The sequence below is a fragment of the Fusarium redolens genome (assembly GCF_020744475.1).
Source record: "Fusarium redolens strain MPI-CAGE-AT-0023 chromosome Unknown BKA55scaffold_3, whole genome shotgun sequence".
NCBI classification, from domain to species: domain Eukaryota; kingdom Fungi; phylum Ascomycota; class Sordariomycetes; order Hypocreales; family Nectriaceae; genus Fusarium; species Fusarium redolens.
The window spans coordinates 3,186,668-3,208,754 of NW_025763666.1; the positions used below are offsets into that span (position 1 = coordinate 3,186,668).

Here is a 22,087-nt window from a genome sequence, read left to right on the forward strand (position 1 = left end):
GGCTCGTAATCACTTTTATCAAGGCAGCACTACAAGCCGACATATGGAGGTTAGCTCGCAGAAATGCCCCTGTCAATGTTTTAGACACAAGGTTATAAGGTCATTTAGATTTAACAGATCCTCACCTGGTACTGTTAACGACCAAGCCGAACCAGAGATATCTTATAAGAAGGCCTTCCAGTACTACCAACCCTCTAATAAGATCTGGATTAACCCTATGCCTAACCCTAAAGAAATTAATAAAAGTAATAATTGTTTATTTCTTAAAAAACCTATATTATACCTTTCTGTTCCCTACTAACCCTTACTTACTAGAACCCCTGTTAATACTACCTCTAGAAAAACCACTTCCTGATATCCCTACACAAACTCGACTCTATAAAAGATTAGATAGAGTTAGCCGAAAGGAACAGGATCCTCGACCTCTTGGTAGAAGCTCCCCAAACACTGCACAAGAAGCTATAGCAAACCACTCCCCCTTCCCAAAGCAGGCGGCTGTGACTCGTCTAAGGAGTTCATCCCTTCAACATTCACCGCAGCCCTATCAGAGGACCCATAAGCCACAGGGGTTTACTTGCGCCAATACTACTGTCACCAAGCATCGTCCTCGACATATCGCTGAACCCTATCAGGACCCATCTATAGTGAACCCTGCATAGATTAAGCAACACCAGCCAAGAGGCTAGGGATTGAGGATATACACTTATCAGATATTATGCTGCCTAAGGCTGAGAGAGACGGAAACAGAAACCTGGCATAGCTTCTGCAGGATGTTATGCGGCTGACCTTTCTTAATTCCGGATTATCTGCTCCTATCCTTTTTAAATATACTCTGCAGCCCTGGCCTTTACCTAAAAGAATTGTATTATAAGACAGTTTCTGAAATACCACATGCTCGAGGTGTTAGAAGGCTATGGCAACTGGGTGACGGGTGTAACTCTTATTCACGACTGCAAAATTCTTGCATCTGATTCTAATGATAGAATTGTTATGATTTGGCTCGCCGATAGTCGTTTATGTTTGTAAGAGCTTCAAGGCCATGGATATGCTGTATTTATAACACTCTTATAAGATTCTAAACTCTTGGCATCCGCGCCTGAACATAGCAATGTCCGACTTTGGTCTGTTTATAGTAGGAAATATATTAAGTATGCGGATAGATATCACGACTCGGTGACCTATGTTGCGTTTTCTTTCAAATCTAAACTTATAATTTCGACCTGTAATGTCAGACCATATTACTCTGGGAGACTCATAACGAATCATCTTTATCAGCGTACAAGGGACACAAAGGTAGCCATCCCTATCCCCACCCGGGACCCTTTCTAACTACGCCAAAATTATAGCTTCTCAGTTGCTGCTAGTACTTAGGGTTGTTCAGAAATTTTGGCCCCAAGTCCTGTTTCTGTTAGCACCAGGTCGAAGATCTCGAGTTGGGATTTTCGGATAACGAGGTGGGTATTAAATCAAACCTACGCTAGCCATTAATTTGAATACAACATCTTGAGCTTCCTCGAATAAAAATATCACTTCTTCAAGAGTATTGATCATGTTAGCGACCTGACTTACAGCCTTGGTCATCCGCGTTGTAAGACTGTTCCTCAGCTGGTGGTCAATATTAAGCTCGCAAGGCGAGCCAGCAGCAAGGAAGGCATGATAGATTCTCTACGCCTGAGCTATGCTATCATTGAGGCCGGCGTTCGTGGTCATATTGAGCTCCCTACAGGCACCACGCGTGGCCACCTTACTATTCCATATAAACTCATCCACGTCTTGGTAGAATGTCAGGTTCTCCTCGCAATATGTCTCGGGATTGCTCGCGGAAGAGAAGTCGCGCTGACGGATCTCTCAAGATTTTGTCGAGTCGTTGCGTGTTAGAATCCTTGAAGATACCGTTCCGCTGGTAGCTAGTATAGTGCTCCCTCTCTGGAGATGGTCGTAGTGAACTTGAGCCATTGATGAGGTCCTTAGCGCGTTGCGTTAATTGATAGATAGCATGCCTGCTGAATGGAAGATATTGTTCCCAGCGTCTGGATTCTGGAAAGTATATGCCCTGTCCTTGGTCACACACTTTATTAGGTTGTAGGCCACGAAAAGAGTGGCAACTGCAACGGCTTCGCGCTCTTCCATAATGGTAGAATAGTTCATTAACCAGTCGATTATAGCCTTGCCGGTGAAAGTATTGTGGTAGGTCTTTCCATTAACCTTGAGCTCAGCAGTAGTCTTAACCTCAGTGATACTATCCCTATATTCGAGCATCGAGCTTGAATCAGCAGCGGTCAAGCTTAACATAGCATTACACCTAACGGCACCGACGAGTCGACGAAAAACGATCTCGATAATTCCTTGATTAAAGTGAAGTTTGTCAGTTTGTGAGTCTCGTTCAAGGACAACAAGCGGCGTCGATTTAAGATTAGCAAGTTCAGAAACCTGCTTTTTCTGGATGCCATTTCTCGCGCAGAAACGGTCTAATATAGTGATTTCCTTTGGCGTTAATTGCCAAACAGATCCCTTTATAGTATATACCTGCTGGTGTTTATACCTTAAGATCTAGTAACTTAAATAAGCTATTAAAATTTAAACTTAACTTAATAAAAGCTAATACTTATATAATATATTAAATCTATAATATACTTTATATACTTAAGCTTTTATAAATATATAAAATTTACTTATAAAGTAATTAAGGAATATCTTATTTACGCTCTCTTTTTTAAGACTTTTAAGTTTTATAAGCTAGATAAAGTTTTAAAAAATTTAATATTTAGGATTTAAGGTATATAATATAGTTAGTCTACTTACTTGTCTGGTCTACTTGCTTATTATATTTGTTATTGCTTTTCTACGTACACAGTTTGCAGATAATATCAAAATCCCCGTTAACCGGAGATTATACCACTTTATTTATAGATTTGGGATAGGGAATAAAGTTATAGTGCCCTTGTTAAGTAGTGGGTGAAGATTAGGCTATTTTCTTAACATATATATGTCAAAAAGTACGAATACAACAGAAGGTCTAGCTGACCTATTTAAACCCCAACAGGTGAGCTATAGGTTGCCGAACCATTCCTGCATACTGCTCCTATGGCCGTACCAGTCGATGATAACCGTCATCAGCACCCCAGGATTTTGCTGCGAGGTCAGAATATCTTGGACACCTGAGATCTTGATGAAACCGTTCTCTAGAAAATCGAGCGGTACGAGTGGCTTTTGTAAGTCGCCATGGCCTTAACAAATTAGCTCTGTAGAATAGGCCGACGAGGAAACAAATACATACCACAATAATAAAACAGCAAATGATCTCCAGACCGGGCACCTTTGACTAACCAGTGCATAGACAGCAAAATCTGTTTCTTGGTGGGTTGACTCGTTGGTCGCTGCTGCGTGTCTGTGAGCAAGATTATGTCCTCCTCGCGATACCCGTAATTCTGATTTAATAGACATGCCAATCCGCCCACGTTCGAATCCGGTAGCTGGCCCCGAGTACCAAAATAGTTGACGCCTATCAGGACCGCTTTCTTTCTGCTAGACAATGGTGTCCCGGATAACACGGAAAAATCAATTCCTGACCATCCATTTGCGCGGCGCCCAATAGAAGCATGGCTTGGGGGAGAATCAAAGTCATGTTCCTCGGGGGTTACAGTCAAAGGGCTGTGATGACTGTGTCCAAATTAGTTGATCAGTGAACGGAGATTGAAGTTGTGCCATTCCTGCCAGCATGAACTAACCGTGCTTCTTCGTCTCTGTTCACTAGTGCATAGGTCATAAATCCTTGGGCAGGCATGAATCAGCTCGTCGAAGGATCTCCCTGATGTTCGGGAGAGTAGATTGTTATTTCCTATGTCTTGTATAACCTAGCGAAAGAGCTAGTAAGGAAAGAATCGAGGGAATTGATAGGCTGCTCTTGTTGAGAACAAAAGGATTAGATTAGAGACGATGTGGGAATAGGTGCAAGTCACTAACTACGGGACTTTACAAACATACAGGAGCCTTTATCTTTGCTGATGTATGCCACTTACACCTGGACCCACGAGGCATAATTCGGTCCGTACATGCATATCTTTTTTCTTCATGTTAAAGATAATCACATGTCAATCCCCTTCGGAATTTGCGTGCCGTTGTGAGACATCGGAGACGATTGAGATGGCTGACGGGAATGGGCAACAGGGTAGTTCCGTAAGGCCAATTGTAAATTCCAGGGTAGAGTAAATATATATACACCTGGGCTTTTACAAATTAGACTGCATTCTCATCATTATATTCTTTCACCTCACCTCTTAGTGGTAGCAAGAATATCAGGTAAATTACCAGGTTCCGTTGAAACCTCGATAGCATAAGCCCTGTTCGTTTCAGTAGCCGCGGCAGGCCAGTATTAACAAGGCAATACAAAGCCTTGCTTTATCACCCCATATGGGTATCAGATCAAGGGGAAGTGGTCGCGACCACGATCGAGAATTCTCTGAGCCTTAAACCGCAGCCTGGTCATTTCCCGCAGATCAGGGAATAGTGGGACATAGTTCGAATTCATTTTACCGAGATCACACAACAGCACAAAAGGTCGACATGGGGGATGCAAATCATCATATGACATTTCTGGCGAGCACTGAGGCATTTCTAAGCGTCCAGTCAGGGGCAGAGCTTGGTCATTTTGGAAACAGACTGATTAACTGATATGGCTCTTATTACCCCTGATTTCCCTGTGGCAAGACGCTGCAGCAAATTCATTGCTGTGTCTCAGTTGGTACGTATTGGTGGTTCCTCGCGCTCCTGCCTCAAAAGCCATGCACCATGCCTAACGTTGCATTAGGTAGCCGTGCCAATGATGATCATTGTTCAGTGGTTCATCATTTACGACGGCGCTAATGCTGGTCTATGACAGGCGCCGGTGCAGGGATGAAGTGGACACCACGGGTACTGCCGTTGAGCCGTGCGTGCCATTTGAGGTGCCTGTAGAGGTTATCTTGATGGTTGAGCTAGTTCTTTCCGCAGAACTCATAAAAGAATTGGTTAGGACCCTCGTCGTGAGAGTTTTTGGGTGTTACACTGGGGGAAACGCATGCTGCACAACCCGGTAAGTGTAATCGCACACGGCTGGACGTAGACGTCTAGAAAATCTGATTGAATCTTATAGATAAGCTCATAATCCTCCTGCTGGATCTGACAGGGTTATGCCTACTTGCGAGCTTGATCCCGGTGTTATGGAGCATTTTAGTACCAGTGAAGAATGGAATGGGACTGTCTTTAACTCGCAGTTGCCCGACGATGATGAGATGTCAGCACCATCTGGTAGCTAGAGAGGATTGTGATGGAGACACCATAAGGGAGGCGGCATCGAAGCCCACCCTCGGGCGACATGCCGTACATGCAAATGAGTTCCAAGGCAGGCTGAGTAGTAAGACATCCCGGGATTATAATAAGGCAATGAGCTCGATTGCAAGGGCAGTGAAACGCGTCCGTGTGCCAGCTGTCAGCTGTCAGTTATCACATGACCTGACACTAAAAGTGAAGCCTACGTAGCTGAACGGCCGGGATAAGCAGCCGGTCCCGCACCAACTTGTAGCATGAGATTCCTTTAGTCTAGATCAGCCCGCTCCGGTACAGATCGTTTAGCGGCCGGTAAAGGGGCCCCACCAGATCCATGGCGTGACGGTGGACGCTGTCGTCGCTTGCACGAAAACGCCTTGGCCTCTTTCGGGAACTTAGTCGACCAATCATGACTGCACATCGCCGTCCGGATATTGGCGAGTGACGAACAGACTCCGTTCACAAAGCTGAGGGTAGGAAGCCCGTCACGTCGTCTTTGGGACCGCTGAGTGGTACGTCAATGGCACAGGCCGATTTTCAGGTTTGCAAGGGGCCATCTTGAGCCAGCCTCTACAAAGAATGACAGAGAGCGAGTGATAGAAATAACGGACCTCGGAGTGGGGCCGGGAAATAAGAGCATCGTGTCCGCGTTTATTACTACGTTTATAATGATCACAAGCTAGCGAGACATTCGGTCGCCACTAAAACTGAAGGACGGGATCTGGTTAACGGCCACTGGGGAATATCGAGACGAGCGTTTAACCACTGCCGAGCAATTCGGAACAAGCCGTAGGCTTAGCCTTGTTCACCTATGACTTTTAGTAGATAACACCACTATCAAATCTTGGCGTTATCCCTTTTGCTGCTTTGGTACTTAAAGTTGACATTATTTTCCCTGGCATGAGCAGCCCATCAAAAGCCTGTTGGTCTACTTCCGCCGATTTATCCTGAAAATACTTCTTTCCGTCTGTCTCCGTTCCGAGACACGACTCCGACTTGTCCGCTTTCCAGCTGGGTCTTTTTTCCTTCGGTTTCCATCCCTGATGACGGTCACCATGTACGATGAAACCCAGAGCACTAGGGCCGAAGCCCGTCGGCTCAAGAAGCGGGAAGTCGATCGCAAGGCGCAGAGGTCAGCGCGTGAGAGGACAAAGAGGCGCATTGCGCACCTCGAGAGCATGGTCGAAAATCTACGACAAAACGACACCAAGTCGCAAATAACCTCATTGATGGATCAGCTGGGCCACGTTACAAAGGAAAGGGATAAATTATTAGGAGTGCTCGATTCGCTAGGCTCCACTATTCGCTGTCATCTCGTTGACTTGACCACGAGCGAACCTGCTACAGACACAAGATCCGAATCGTCCACGCACGCATCAACAAGAGGGTTTACGCCCCCAGTATTGGGGGAAGAAATAATTCCAATCGCTACCACTACTACAAGAGTGTCATCAGAAACGACCGGCTCTAAAATACTACAAATCCCAATGAACCCTCCTCCAAATGATCCCTTTACCTGCGACGGCTGGACCTACAACGGCTGGAACTACATCGTCAGCAACGAGCCATATCCTACGACCATGGAATTTGACAACTCAATCTTCCCACCCAGCGTGGAGCATCTCGTTCAAGCATAGTAGCAGGTCAACTTGAAGCCCAATTCCCAGTGTTCAGTTTTTTATCTTCGGCGGCTGAAGCGATGCCTGCTATTGGCTATTTGAGGGCGTCAGGGGTTGTTGGTTAGCGATATCGACTAAATGATGTCAGGTTGGTGTAGTTTGGGTCATGGCTGGCGACCTGTAACGATCGCAAATCTGATTATGGCCCGTACTGCGTCCATCTTCGGCTTTTTCATTGTGTGATCTTCTGTTAGACCATTGTGTCTCAGTAGTCATTTGTCTTCAGCTGATAACCAACTTGGGGAAAGGACATGGCTTGATCGAGACATCAGGTGAGCTCTATCAGGCCTTTGATCTGTCAAGATATGGGATTTTTGTGAATAATGTCGAATAGTTAGTGGGTTATGAGAAATACAAATTCGCAATTGAATTGACATTGATCCCCAGCATAAAGTTGGAGAAAATCAGTTTGTGGCTATGCGCTAAAGCCTCATTAAGAAAGAGGAGACACGTCCCGAAAGTGTCAAATATGGGGCTAACATGGTTGACCCAAATAAGATGCTAGAAGAGCCAGCACAGATAGGCCTGGAACGTGTTTCGGCCTCGGAATTAAACTTCCTATCGGGTTTTGACGAGATTTCGCGCCATTCTGTGATAGCCGGCCGAAAACAAAACGTTTGCATAGTAGTTGGTACCGGACTGGCATTCCAAGCTCATGATTGGCCTGCTCCTTCGACCATCCTTTTCTGTTGGTCGACTAACATCGCTCTCAGGCCATGAGTCCCGAGGAACCTTTTATCCTCAATACTTGATATCTATTTTAATGTGCCATTATCCGTGTGGTTTATGCCAGGTGACATCGCCAGGTTTGTTGCCACTGAACGTTCTCCGTCATCGTTTCCTTGCTGCTCCTGATCGTTCATTAATCCCGATACATAGGGCGAGGAGGAATGTAAGGAAAGCAAACTATCCAGGCAGTGTTTCGCCTCGTTCTTGATGTACTGCTGGATCATAACACAGTCACAATCTGTATGCTGCAAGAGATGCCACTTAATGTAGAGAGCCTCCACTCTAAGTGAGTTATAGGAAGCATAAGGGTAATTATTTGGTGCTTCTAAGGCTTTTTGACGGGCGACCAATTCTTCCGCTTCTCTTCGTTTCCGGCTACGGTGTCTGTCTGCAGCTTTTCGATTGTTTTCACGTATGTGAAGCTCTCGCGCGGCTGGAAGCTTCTTTATAACGTCAGCCTCAGGTTTACGACCGCGTTTGGTCTTCTTGGTGAAGTTCTCGGTGTTTTCCATCTGACTTGGTTTTGAGGCAATAGGTTCCTGATAACCAAGAGGCGTCCACTACGAAGTGTGCTACAAACAACCAAATCAGACTTATGCTGACGTTGACCGAGGAATTTGACTAGTCAACTGATAACTCGTAATATCATCTGCCCAAGTAGCCTTTAACAATAATGTAGTCTTTCCGATCTTTATGGGTAACTTCTGATTCTATCATACGGCTTGCTTATTTTTCCTTCGTACAAAAACTATTTGAGAATTGGTCCCTAAACTGTCCTTCCAGGGATCTCATCAACCCTCCAGATGACGAAGACATAGAAAAAACAGCTCTAATTTAAGGAAAATTGTCTCTGCCTAGCTGATGCTAGAAATGGACTGAGCAATGCGGGTACCAGAGTACTCTGAAATGTTTTTCGAGACAGTTTTGCAGTGTTTAAAAGTGAACAGACAGACAGCCGATCTGTGGAAAGCCCAAATAGTCTATTATGACGGATTCCAAGACTGCCACCTGGTTATATCAGACGGCGGGTTCTCAAGCCTGATGTGCATCGATTGTCAAGTTATAGCATCTCGCGGAAAGCTGAGAGTGAGTTACTCCTCCTAATACGAGGATGTTCGTCCGGCGCGCCGCTCGTCATACTTGATATGATAAATCTGTCCTCGCTATGATCGCTAATAAGCGTCGGGTCCGTACTGATAGCGAGAGAAGAATCCGTTTGGTAAAAGCGGCGCACATGTTCCAAATCAGGGTTGAAGCGCACTGTTTTGGAATGTGCCGGCTCTGTGGAGCTCCGGTGATGAGCATGCCTTCGTAAAGCTGGCCTTAAAGATTCATTGGAGCTACTTCGACTTGTTTGAGTGTCTCCCCGTTGCCTTTGAACGATCTGGAATTCTGATTCTGGCTGCGACATGTGAGTATTATTGACAAGAACGACATGAGTCCCTAACGGTGGACTATGTGGCGTGTCCCTCCAAAGTAAGCCGCCTCTTGCTCGTCTTTTGTTCCTGAGACTGGTAGGGATGAAGTTGGGGCTGATGTATTGATGACAACCGTGATGGGCCTTGCTGTCGCACTTCTGACTTGGCAGTGATGAGAGTAGCTGTCGCAAGAGTTTCTTGGCGTCCTCCTTAACGTCTTGTAACGGTTTGCGTGACGTCTCATCAATTAGATCGATATATTCTTCGTCGCAACGAGCTAGATGCGAGCAGCGTGATGTCTTTCTAAAACTTTCATACAAGCTCCAATTTTGCGAAGAGCTGGACGATGTACTCTTTTCGATAGGCAGCCTGGTAGTTGTTATGTACGGGTCTCCGTATAGATGCCGAGGCGTCAAGGTTTCGCCCGGCATGGCAGTGTCAGGTCTACCTGACAAGGCTCATAAAAAGGTGTAGAGTGTAGATTTAAGGTTTCGCTTCCCCAAGATGGTCACCGTCGGAAGCCAAGGCAGACGGCGACTACAAGTTTCGAGAAGAGAAAAGTAGCACAGGAAAAGTTGGGCCAACATCCGATGCCCCAACTTTAGCACTACGTATCACTAAAATGGAGCGGCGCGCTTTAGACAAGGATTCGGCGGTGCGATGGTAACAGACAGGGAGAAGAAGGGTACAGTATATGTGGCTCAATAAAAACAGGAGATTGCTTGCGATGAGAAGTGAGTGTCACTAGCAGCAGGCAGGCAGTCAATTGAGGTTCAGAAGAGGGTTGTCGTTTCTTTAACTAATAAAAGGCGGGATCTGGGCAGGATATCAAAAGCAAGCTAAAAGCCGATGACTTGAAGATGAGGCAGCTGTAAATAAGTTGGAAGTCCTTTGATAGCTGGTTTTAGAACTCTACTTAGACACTATTTCGTTCGCTGAAAGCATCATGATGATAGAGGTCAGATCACGAGAAAGTTACCTTTTCAAACGTTGGCTCGAATTTAAGCCGTTCATATTAACACAAATTGCTTATTCCACAAGCCAAGGATTTATTTGAAAGTGGCATGGAAAAGCACCCAATAGCTGCCTGTGACGTCCCATGATCTGATAGATAACGGCCCACTTACTCGTGTCCTAGAACTATACAAAACCCTGCAGGACCGGCTGCTGTGGGTCTGGTTCCACTACCGTCTGAGTCTCTAGAGCCCGATGCGGAATGAATCTGTGTCTAGTTAAGATCTGCGCGCGTTCCTTTGCTCCGAGACCCCCGATGGCTCGTCAAAGTCCCGAGGCAAACAAGGACCTATATGCACTGTACATGACGTTGGCCGCTCGCGTTTAGCCCGTTCATGATACAGCTGATATTACGTCCCTTTTGCTGTTGGCACGCTTGAAAGAAAGAAAAAGGTTCCTTAAGTTGCTGATCATCTTGAACCTTGAATTGATTGATGAAACCATCCATGTTCGTGTTGCGATGTGACGGAATAGTATATACTGATTGCAGATTTGTGTCGGCTTCGTAGGATATGTTATCTCACAACCTTTTTGTCGTATCGAGCGGTAAACTTCTTTTGTTGTATATACCTATCATATGTTTCAGGATTTCTTCGACTTTGCAAGAGAAATCATGCGCGAGATAGTGCCATAATAGAATGACTGGAATGTTGAAAGTTTAAAGCTCTTCGGAGACCACAATGCCTCCGGTTATTAATTTCGTTAACGTGCCCTTCTCACAGCAAAATCTGAGAAGGAAACAACACTATTGACCATATGCTCAAGCTTTGGGCAACTGGTACGAATAATCGCGATATAGGTCAATGTCTTCGAGTGTGACACATAACCCCAGCGTAACATTCCTGGACAAAGGTTTGAGTTTGACAGAGCACGTAAATAAGATCGAGACGAAATGAACAACGTCGAAACCGATTCGCCGGCTACTGCGAGTTCGGGACGAGGAGCAAAAACGTGTACGTAATGTGACACACACAGAAATCCTTAAAAACTCGGACAAAAATGGCGTAGATGAGGTCATCGCTCTCGTTTATGGAAGAATTGCGTCGTTTGTACGATAGGTGAAAGCACGATCGATGAAAACAGGTATGAATTTGAGTGCCGCTTCCACTGTCACATTCCATTATTACGTACGAGATGCTCCTATGATGAATACAACAATGAGTGCGTGGTCTAACAGTAAAAGACAAAGTGTGTTTGCCACCAACATTGGAGAAAAGGGCAAACAAGCCCGGGTTTTGCAAACCAATTGTGAAAACATGACGAATCCGAACGAAGTGATTCGAGGCTACAGCCGAACAATGCAACAGGCCCCCGCCCCCTTTCATTTCGAGTTGTTAAGAAGTGCTCACTAGTTTACATCAAATTTAAGTAGTACGAGTTTTAAGATGGATTAATGCCAGTCAAGGCAAGGGGTGAGAAAAAAAACTGGAATCCCAATCCATCATGTTGTGAGTGGATGTGGGCGTGTATCAGTCACTTGAACAAACTGCCGTTCAATGGTTAGACCATTGACGATCTCTACATAAGTCACACTGAACATGTTGGTAGAACGAAGCTCAGATCCTTGCACCCTTGCATGCTCTGGTTCAGTCTTGCTGCAAAGGAGCAAGGGGTTCATTCAAGCTGTGGATTCCCAGGTGTATGATAAGCATTGACCAATCAAAACGCACATTCGTCACTTTTTCATGTACCACTTCCGCATTTAATTCGAAGCCTACAGGCAAAACAACCACAAAGTAGCCTACAATATAGCTCAAGCCTATCCACATCAGCATTCACAAGCTACAAGAGTACCTTGAGCATTCCGAGGTAAGCCGAGGTAAGCGTTAAGCCTAAGGAACGCCGGAAAGGTAAATTTGAGGTTGATCACAGGCTTTGCGGAAGCTTATATTGTCCCGTGTAGGATGTGAGACCCATATAATCCTTGCTTATCTTCCACCAAACCATCAAGGTCGCGATGTAGAAGATCGACAACAAAACGTTATTCTTAACTGTGTGACAAATTATGGATAAGATCCCCGGCGCCGGCTGCAGGTTCCGGTGGTCCGTTGTTAGGTTTGCTGTCGACAAGGAAGTCTGAGAATTAATAGATCGATCGATGATTGAGTTTGGGAATACGGATGCGCTCGCGTTGGGGACATACGATTAATCGGTACTCATCGGCGTTGGTTTGGAAAGTGCCAATGCGGCCATGTGAAAACGTGACAACTCAGGCTACTTCTGAAGATTGACCAATCGTTCGTCCCCTTTGACAAGTTCATCAAAATCCACACCAAATCAGAATACTATTTGAGGCATCAAGATGGTCAACCTAGAAACTCACGACGAAATCGATGTTTTCTTACAAAGATTCTATGAGCCTCAATTCCAGGTAATTCCGCTGCGCAGCCCCTTCATATTGACCGGGATGACAACCTTGTTTCATGCTTACTTTCCCAAATCTGAATGCAACAGCCATGAGGGGCCCAGTGAGCTAATGTTAGGCGGCAGATGTCTCACAATCTTTCTCTTGAACAAGGTAAGCTCATGCCTCACGCTGGGAGCATACGCTCACATGGCCTGTTAATAACTATCATCGAAGGAGATATGTGGGATACAGACGGGTCTTGCAATTCACAGCATTTCTTCGATGATGCTGTCCTGCAATTCGAAATTTCTGGTCTCCTCCAAGCCAATCTGCCAACGACCTACCAAACGAGCACTGAAACGGTCTCTAACCATTTCGAATACGCTCCCAGCGTGGAGTCACGGAGCCGAAACTCGAGCGAGCCCGTGTTTCCTGCTGGAGATGATGACAACTCATCAGACTTGTTGGTACCAAGCGGAAGCAATTCAAGTCAGGATTCCGAAATCCAACTCCGATCAGCATCACGCATATCAAAGAATCGAAAGCGTCGTCACCCAGTTTTGTCCAACAGCCAGAAACACGCCAGGGAGTGCCATAATCTAGTAGAGAAGCAATATCGCACCCGGCTCAAGGCTCAATTCGAGAATCTTCTCGCAGTGCTGCCTACGCCACAAGACCCCAATTACGCTGGCAAGGATGCTACAGGCAATCCTGGTCGTTACCTGAGCAGGGGGCAGGTCTTAGAGGCCGCGAGGGAGCGAATTATCAAGCTAGAAAACGAGGTTGAGTTATCAACCCTGAGACGTGACCGGCTGCTGAAGGATATGGCACGAATGGAGCGGACTGTGCTTGAAGAGAAGGACAGAGCTGCGTTATTCTTGTGACCAGCTTCTTGGGAGAATGAAGAGGGCGATAATATCTTCGCGACGCCTTCAACAAGTCATGATATCGAAAAACCGCTCCAACGGGTCGATTGGTCGTCAGAGAATGCCTAAAGGGACGTTAGATTAATCCTACAGAAGTGCGGCAAAGTCCCTAGACAAAAGAATAGCAGCTACAGCGTTCTAGGAGAAAGAAATCGCAGTCCAAAGAGCCAAATTAGCAACATTAAAGCTATCAAGTTAATCTAAAATCAATTTTGACCCTAATAAGGTATTTCCTGACATTCAAGACCTGATTATGCATTATGATTGTGCCGAGCTTAATACATGGAAGCTAAATAACCAACTAGCCGCAGAAAATCGTACAAATAGAAAGAGAGAAAAACCTACGGAAGAATAGGCGTTTTTTGATAGGTATCTAAGAAATGAAGAAAATTGAAGCTATATTCATTGCGCAATAATTAAGCTACTCCTTTAAACTGAATATCGTGAGATGATTATAGGTGGGGCGGAGTGGTGGTGAGATACGTTAGTAGTAAGTAATACCAGTAGGCAGAGTCAACTGAAGATCTATGTGACTTATGCCTGGCATTTATGTCTTACGTTAGTTAGCAGCTGATAATTAACTTCATGTAAGAAATCTTATAACGGTTATTTCAGGCGCTGAACCTGAGTTTAATTTAACAATGGGTGGTCTCGCAATAAGCTGTCTAAGATTACGGAGAAAGGAAAAGTCAAGAGACTCGCAGCGAGCTCACTATACGTCTCTACTGTTTACGTGCGCAATATTAGATGTCCCCTGCCTGCATGTGATAACCCAGCACGTGTTCAACAGTTTCTAATTAGCCGAATCCTAACGAAACACGTAAAACCCGAGAATCGAATCTCACTCTGGATCCGAAAAACAGTAGTGATTAATATTTATATGCCTATTTCCTACCTGCATAGGCAGAAGCAGATTATTTTGCCATCCCTTCCAATGTCTGGCGAAGCAAGTCGCGATTACGATGCAAGAACCAGTGGTCTCCGTCAACTTCAAAAAGCCTAAAATCTGCTGTATGTGAGGCCCATGGCTGAATTTCATCTGGGTACACGACATCATCTTGCCGTGCCGCAAACGCCGTGATTGGCACACCAAGAGCCTCATCTTCTTCGACATATTGGTATCCCATCAAAAATGGCATGTCTTTCTTCATTTTCGGTAGTAGGGCCCGGAAAAAGTTGGCGTCGTCCACGTATCGCGATACAGCAAGCATGTAGTCTGGGCTGTAGTCGTCGGCCATAACTCGGAGAAGAACGTCTCGCTTCTGCCATAGACGGACAAGATGAGGCGCGATGGTGCCAGTAACTACCAGGCGAGGCAAGATACTGCCTCGCCTTTTGAGAGCTCTGAGAGTTTCGAAAGCGACAACGCCACCGAATGAGTGTCCCCAGAAAGCGTCCTGGGCTCCAATCTCGCCAATTTCGCTTACTATACCTGTAACGATCTCGGCCATCTGAGAAGGCACAGGCTCATCATTCCTCCCCTCGCGCCCTGGTAGCTGGACCGCGACAGTGTCAAAGCCTTCTGGTGGATCTAGCAGGAATTGGGCAAAGAATGAAGCTCCTGTCCCCATAGGGTGGAATAGGAAAAGCCGGCCTCGGGGCTTCACTGGGGGAACTCCGCGGACAAACCACTTCGATACCACGCTGAGGCCATCATACATGCCGTGGTCGTCATCTGACCCGCTTCCGTTCTCGCTGTTTGTCAGGTTATTAGTATCATTGCCCATCTGTACCGAAACTTCGTTGGCGATCTCCTGCAAGCTAGGACCCTGAAATAACCTCATGAGTGCAAACGAGATTCGAAACTCTTGAAGTATCACACCTCGGATCTGAGTCATGGTGATGGAGTCGAATGCATACTTGTCGATCTTCTCAGTAAGGGAGATCTGGTCTACCTCGACTCCAAGGATCTTGGCGAGCCTAGATCGCAGTGTCTCAGCGATTGCCTCGGAAGGTGCCGGCCCTGGAGGTGAAAAGAATGATCCGCAAGATGCAGGATCACCATTCCTACTTTCTTCTGCATCTAACCCGAAGAAAGCCCCATCACGGAGCAGATGTGGGTGTGCTCTGAGAAATATCGACCAATCGATGTTCAAAGCCATTCGTTGCGCTGCACCTTGAAGGATGGAGTGTTCAAATGCGGAAAGGACCATCGGCAGACTCATTGCATATAAGCCATACGATCGCAAAATGTCCATAAGCTTATCTGTCTCCGCCGACTTGCGAGTCATACTGGCGAATTCTCCTAGAACTCCATAGTTAAGTGATAGCCCCGGCAGGCCATTTGCCTGGCGATAGTGTGCCAACGAGTCTAGAAACTGGTTCGACGCAGCGTAGCTGAATTGACCAACAAGCCCTAACATGCTGGAGATGGATGAAGTCATGACGAAAAAGTCAAGATGCATATCCTTTGTCTCTAGGTGCAAGTTCCATGCACCGAGTGCCTTTGGATTAAAAACTGTCCAGAAATCTTCCATAGATGTATCATATGAGTAGAGCTCACGCAGAACATTTGCACAGTGAACAATACCCGCAGTTGCCGGCCAGTCTCGCTTGCAGAATAACGATGCGACCGTTTCCCGGTTACTGATATCCGCGTGCTCAATTGTAATCGCGACACCACTTGCCTCCATTTCGAGAAGAATCGCTTTATCTTCGGCCGTTTTTGGGCCAGAACGGCTCACAAGGATAACGTGCTTTGCTCCTCGCTCAGCCAGAAATCTTGCTATTTGCAGGCCAAGTCCGCTAGCCCCTCCAGTGATGAGATAGCTTCGGTCAGCCCGCAAATTCAGTCGAGTCGGCACAGATGCCTCAATAGTGGTATTCTCTGGCATAGTCATAACCACTTTTCCGATTACTGCAGAACGAGATAGTGATTTGAGGGCTCTCGATAGTTGTGTTATGGGGTATTCAGTGATGGGAGGAGGCACCAATTTCCCGCTCTCGAAGAGGGTGTAAACATCTTTAAGCACCCGGGTGTGGAGTTCCGGCTTTTGAAGTGCCATTCGGTCAATATCAACAGCTAGGAATGAACGATTCTCGCTGAATTGATAGAGGCCCAAGTTCGTGTTCCTGTTGATGTCGGTCGTTCCGATTTCTAAAAAGCGTCCAAAAGGTGCTAGGCAGGCGAGAGACTGGGAGAATAATGAGCCCGTGAGACAATTAAGCACGACATCGACGCCTCGGCCGTTAGTGAAGGTCTTGATATCGTCGTGGAACGATACAGACCGTGAGTCAAAAACCGCTTCAACACCCTGACCAAGAACCCAAGCGCGACGGCTAGGGTTACCAGCCGTAGCAAGGATGCGAGCCCCACAGAGCGTAGCAATCTGGATGGCAGCCCCCCCGACCCCTCCAGCTGCTGCATGGATGAGAACAGTATCTTTATCAGTCAATCTGCCGAGATGGACTAAAGCATAGTATGCTGTGACGTAGGCGACTGGGATAGAAGCAGCTTGAGAGGCTGTGAGTTGCTTAGGGATTGGGGAAACATGACAGCGATCGGTCGTAACCAATCCACCAAGCCCATTCGCAACCCGGGCCATGACCTTTGCACCGAGCTGGATGTCTTTGACATTCTCCCCTATATCAACAATTTGCCCTGCTACTTCGAGGCCAAGCTTCCGACCGGAAAGTGCGCCAGAGACGGAGAGATCACTTGCCAAGTTCCTCTCATTCATAACATCTTTGAAGTTCAACGAAGCGGCATGGACTTCAATAGCTACTTCTTCTGCGCGTAGGTCTTTCGAAGTTTGTTGCCTGATGATGATGCCACTTTGATCTGGCTCAAATGTATACCTTCCGCCTTGCGCGGGGAGCTTCTCCATGGCTCGCTTCTCGGCTTCCTCGGCGGTAAGGGGGATAATCCGTCTAACAAATCGCCCTCCGGGGCGTATCGCGACAACAGTGTCATGACGGTCGTGACGATTAGACAGGAGCTCCTCCTTAACGGACTGGAAGTCCCAGTCGTTCTGGCCCAAGGGAAGGTCAATGACACGGATGTCCGATTGGGGAAGCTCGTTCACCATCAAACGCACCGCGGCCTCTAACGCAGCCGTGGCTGGGTTGCATTGTGAGTCTGACGGTGTCATGCACGCTCCCGCAAGTAGTACTGCCACTGTAGGGGTTCCACCTTGATGGTGAATCCAGTGGGAAAGATGTAAGAGAGTCGGAACGACAGACCCCATCTGTGCTACCAGGTCGTGGTCTGGCGACGGTGTCAGCGTTGATATCACGATGAGCGTCCGGCGGTCTAGTCTGAAGTCTTTTGCACTGCTATCGGCGAACCGCTCGATCCATGTCACAGGTCTATGGGAGACTGACGCCCGGGGGAATGCCTCTCGGGCAAGCTGAGTGACTTCCAAACTTCTGTTCCCGAGGACCAAGACACTGGCAAAGTCTGCCTCTGTTCTGTCGCCAGTGGATCGCGATTCCTCCTGGAAAGTAGTTTCATACTCAACTGGTTCAGGGATATATGCTCCTAGCAGGCGTTTGACTGTCACTCCAAGAATTGTTGCAATTACACGGCCAGATGCGTTGTATACATGTGTATCGTAGCTCAGTGAATTGCTGTCATGGTGCTGAATTTTGGTATATACAAAAACCTCGGTTGCGCCATATGTATCAGAGACTTGCACTCTTTCAATCTTGTGTGGTAAATACACATAGCGATCGTCACCACGATGTTGCACATCGGCGAATACTGTATGTAGGCAAGCGTCTAGGGACGCAGGATGAAATCGAAATCGAGCTGTGTCATGAGTGAGGGGTTCGGGAAGCTTGACGTGGGCAAGGATTTCTGTTCCGAGTTGCCATAACTCTTGTATACCTCGGAATGCCTCACCATATCGAAGGCCGGATCGTTCGAGTGTTGTGTAGAATTCTTCTTTATCAAATGCTTTCCCGGCTTGAACTCGGGACCTGACATCTTCTAGTGCTTCGGCACTGGTGTTTGACATCGAATCAAGGGCATTGATTCGACCTGTAGAACAAGTCTGCCATGGTGTCGAGGGGGGAGAATCCGCTGGTCGGGAACTGATGGTGTAAGTTTTTGCAATAGATGTTATCTCAAGGAGGACTTGAGGAGCGAATTCCTCGGGCGGGGCTAGCACCAAAGGGTGTTCAAATTTGAGGTACTCCAACCAGACGTCTGCGAGTGGCATAAATTCTTTTGCAGCCATATAAGCAGCCTCGATATGCGCAGAAGCGGGGAATATAATAGTGCCATCAGCGACATGTTCAGCTAGGAAAGGAGAGACACCGGTGCTAGCCCTGAGGCGGACACTTCCGCGGCCGTCATCGCTTAAGCTAGTCAAACCCCCATTGAATGGATGCCTGGATATCCCAAGTCGGCGTTGTTGAGCCTCTGGATGTTCGAATGAAAAGTGCTTCCGTTGGAAGGGGTACATAGGGAGGTCGATAAAATGACCACCTCCACCATTAAAAACATCAATCTGAACATCGGCACCAACAGCATACCCGGCTCCTAGAACAATGGCAAAGGGCTCAAGGTCTTTGCCCCGCATCATGGCTGGAAGGATGTTAACCTTGCGTCCAGCAGCCTCGGCAATGTCTCGAGTCCCCGAAACAAGGACAGGGTGTGGGCCGATCTCGACGACAAAATTGTAGCCGTCGTCAATCAATCTCTTGGCGGTCTCGACATATCGGACTGGCTTTCGCACATTATCGAACCAGTACTTTCCAGTTAGATGAGTCCCAGGCTCGATAGAGGCTGTGACAGTGGAGTAGAGACTGATATTGGTGGGTATGCCTTGAATTGATGCTAGCGCGTCTGTAAGGTCGGTTTCTAGAGGGTCCATGAAATGGCTGTGGTATGGGACTTCCACGTTGACAAACCGAGCAAAAGTCCCCTGCATTTCAAGCTCCTTTGCAATGAGTTGCAGATCTGCTGAGTCTCCAGCTATCGTTGTCATTTTAGGGCCATTCATAGCAGCAACCGCCACTCTCTTAGCAACCTGCTTCCGGGAGATAATCTTTTCTGCTTCCGTTGAGGATAGTCCGACAGCCAGCATAGAACCGAGGTCAGCAGCCCGGTTCTGTATCTTCGATCGATAATAAATAACGGTAACAGCTTGCTCGAGGGACAGCGCACCCGCGAGATGCGCGGCTGCAACCTCTCCAATTGAGTGGCCTACAATTGCCTCGGGCTCGAGACCGTATGAGATCAATGTCCTTGCTAGTGCAATCTGAATGGCCACGATAGCAGGCTGAACGATTGTAGTGCTGTTGAGGCGGGATTCATCTTGGTGCTTTGATATTTCATGGACGATGGAGATTCCTGAATGTGTCCGAAAGATTTCATCAAATGCCGTAAGCGACTCACGGAAAACAGGTTCCTGTTGCGCCAGGGCCAAACCCATACCGAACCACTGGCCACCTTGACCAGAAAAGGCGAAGGCAACCCGAGGTCTATCATACTTCTTCTCTAAGGCCAAGGCCTCTTTTGGAGTCCGTCCAGATGACAGCTGGTTGAGGCGATCGTTCAGTTCGTCGAGTTGTCTGGCGGGGATAATACAAATGTGGCGATGGCGGCTTCGGCGGCTGGCAAGTGTGTATGCGATGTCCGTTAGGTTAGGCTTCTGATGCTTTAAATGATCTATAAGTTGATGTGATGATTCCTTGAGAGCAGATAGCGATCGTGCAGACAGAAGAAACACCCGAGGGTCGTGGAGGGATGTATGGCCGCCAGCGATGGGAGGAGCCTGCTCTAGAATCACATGAGCATTCGTGCCGCCAGCCCCAAAAGAATTCACGCCAACCATGATCCCGCCTTCCACGTCTTGCTTTAGATCAATCATACATCTCGGGATCTTGAGACGGAGAGATTGGAAGTCGATTGCCGGATTAGGGATGCTGTGGTTTAACTGAGGAGGAATTGCACCATGATAGGTCACGAGTGCAGCCTTGATGAGGCCAGCAATGCCGGAGGCACCTTCCAGGTGGCCTAGGTTGCCTTTAATTGAACTGATCCACAAGAACTTATCCCCTTTCCCACGCGCTAGCCCGATATGTCCTCCGACAGCGCGTGCCTCAACAGGATCGCCAACTGATGTCCCAGGCCCATGAGCTTCGACATATCGCACCATAGAAGGATCTACCCCAGCGTTGGAGTATACACGCTGTAGAAGTGCGGTCTGTGCTTTCAGACTTGGGACCGTGAATCCATCTGAAGTGTATCCGTCTGAATTCACCAATGAGCCGCGAATCGTGGCATAGATTCTGTCGTTGTCTTGAAGCGCTCGGCTAAGGGGTTTCAAATACACCATTCCGACACCTTCGCTACGGACATATCCATTTCCTTCCGCATCGAATGATTTGCAGGCGCCATCTGGAGAAAGAAACCCGGCCTTCGTCATCAAGATTGTGGACTCAGGCCGAAGGAGAGCGTTGACGCCACCAGTCAGAGCACCTTCACTCTCACCTGTCCACAGGCTCTGGCAGGCAAGATGTAATGCCACGAGACTGCTGGAACAAGCGGTGTCAAGAGTTACGCTGGCGCCCTGTAGATCGAGTCGATGCGATACCCTATTTGCAATCGAGCTGTTGGACACGCCCATCGCACTATGCGGGCTGATGTTGTCCCGCTGCTCCGTGGCTGTCTGCATACTCAAATGGTCAGACATGAATGTTCCGAGGAACACACCTGTTTGTGACCCAGCCACACGATGAAGCGGAGTGCCAGAGTCCTCGATGGCGTGCACAGAGGCCTCCAGAGCTAACCTCTGCTGAGGATCCATCCGGGACGTTTCTCCAGGATACAGACCGAAGAACTCAGCATCGAATCTGTAAATATCGTCGAGGAATCCGCCCCTGCGGCTTCGAATGAGTCCGTATTTCCTAACGTCGTCATCGTGTAAGGCGGTTACATCAAACCGATCAGCCGGTACCTCAGTCAGGACATCGAGGCCCTGGCAGAGGACTTGCCAGAGGTCTGCCTTTGTATTTATACCTCCCGGAAAGCGGCACCCAATGCCTACAATGGCAATCGGCTCTTTCTCAGTGTGTTTAGCCATGGTCAATAGAGGAAACTCGTATTTTCTGAGATGGATTGATGGGACTGGTAGCGTAAGGGCTACGTGAGGGGAATGTAAGAAAAAGTGCAGGTTTTTTTCTTAGTTTTTTCTTTTTGTTATTGTCTGTTTGTTGTTGTCTGTTTGCTGTTGTCTGTTCGCTGTTGTCTGTTTGTTGCTGCAAGTTAGTCTGGATAGGATGGCTGTTTTATATACTTCTCTACTACTTGGATTCTAGACAGCTTATCACATGCTAAGTTTGCAAAGGAGATAAAGAAAAGACCCTCAAGACTTCATGCAACCTACGACATCTACTTGCTCCATACTGATTATGCTGCTAAGTGCTACTTAACCTATACCTACTGTAAAATTTAGGTCTCTAAGGCATATCACCATTTTATATTTCTACTATAATAAACTAACTAAAGATGAACGTTTTATTTTAATTTACAACAACAACTGCTACTACTACTACTACTACTACTACTAATGACTAGGACCTTTTGATGGCTCCTACTGTCGTTAATTCGATGGAGCATATTCCAGGCATCTGTTTTCCCTTGGCCTTATTACTGTACGCAGCTCTCTTCCTTGTACGGGTAAGATATTCCCAAAATTGTCAGACTGGCTGTAGAGTGCC

At 47.1% G+C, this 22,087-nt stretch overlaps 6 protein-coding genes across 6 annotated transcripts; 3 read left to right on the top strand and 3 right to left on the bottom strand.

Moving 5' to 3' along the window:
* On the top strand, positions 1 to 1,117 carry BKA55DRAFT_559456 (uncharacterized protein). The gene is made up of 2 exons (XM_046191979.1): positions 1 to 245; positions 340 to 1,117. The coding sequence occupies exons 1-2, from the start codon at positions 44 to 46 to the stop codon at positions 657 to 659; spliced, it is 522 nt and encodes a 173-aa protein (XP_046054471.1). The 5' UTR covers positions 1 to 43; the 3' UTR covers positions 660 to 1,117.
* Positions 1,118 to 1,360: 243 nt separating this feature from the next.
* On the bottom strand, positions 1,361 to 3,312 carry BKA55DRAFT_661036 (regulator of G protein signaling domain-containing protein; the record flags this gene model as incomplete). The annotated part of the gene is made up of 7 exons (XM_046197571.1): positions 3,278 to 3,312; positions 3,095 to 3,227; positions 2,072 to 2,542; positions 1,894 to 2,000; positions 1,744 to 1,847; positions 1,477 to 1,665; positions 1,361 to 1,399 (listed from the first exon to the last, which is right to left on the bottom strand). Exons 2-7 carry the CDS (start codon positions 3,112 to 3,114, stop codon positions 1,361 to 1,363), a joined length of 930 nt encoding a protein of 309 aa, XP_046054472.1. The 5' UTR covers positions 3,115 to 3,227; positions 3,278 to 3,312.
* Positions 3,313 to 6,222: 2,910 nt separating this feature from the next.
* Positions 6,223 to 7,003, top strand: BKA55DRAFT_559460 (uncharacterized protein). The gene has a single exon (XM_046191980.1). It carries the CDS (start codon positions 6,348 to 6,350, stop codon positions 6,939 to 6,941), a length of 594 nt encoding a protein of 197 aa, XP_046054473.1. The 5' UTR covers positions 6,223 to 6,347; the 3' UTR covers positions 6,942 to 7,003.
* A 1,769-nt stretch (positions 7,004 to 8,772) lies between these two features.
* On the bottom strand, positions 8,773 to 9,561 carry BKA55DRAFT_535656 (uncharacterized protein; the record flags this gene model as incomplete). The annotated part of the gene is made up of 1 exon (XM_046189722.1): positions 8,773 to 9,561. One exon carries the CDS (start codon positions 9,559 to 9,561, stop codon positions 8,773 to 8,775), a length of 789 nt encoding a protein of 262 aa, XP_046054474.1.
* Positions 9,562 to 12,083: 2,522 nt separating this feature from the next.
* Positions 12,084 to 13,635, top strand: BKA55DRAFT_559465 (uncharacterized protein). Its single transcript, XM_046191981.1, has 2 exons — positions 12,084 to 12,515; positions 12,635 to 13,635. The coding sequence occupies exons 1-2, from the start codon at positions 12,447 to 12,449 to the stop codon at positions 13,373 to 13,375; spliced, it is 810 nt and encodes a 269-aa protein (XP_046054475.1). The 5' UTR covers positions 12,084 to 12,446; the 3' UTR covers positions 13,376 to 13,635.
* Positions 13,636 to 14,331: 696 nt separating this feature from the next.
* On the bottom strand, positions 14,332 to 21,450 carry BKA55DRAFT_501758 (beta-ketoacyl synthase; the record flags this gene model as incomplete). The annotated part of the gene is made up of 1 exon (XM_046186863.1): positions 14,332 to 21,450. One exon carries the CDS (start codon positions 21,448 to 21,450, stop codon positions 14,332 to 14,334), a length of 7,119 nt encoding a protein of 2,372 aa, XP_046054476.1.
* Between the last annotated feature and the right edge of the window lie 637 nt (positions 21,451 to 22,087).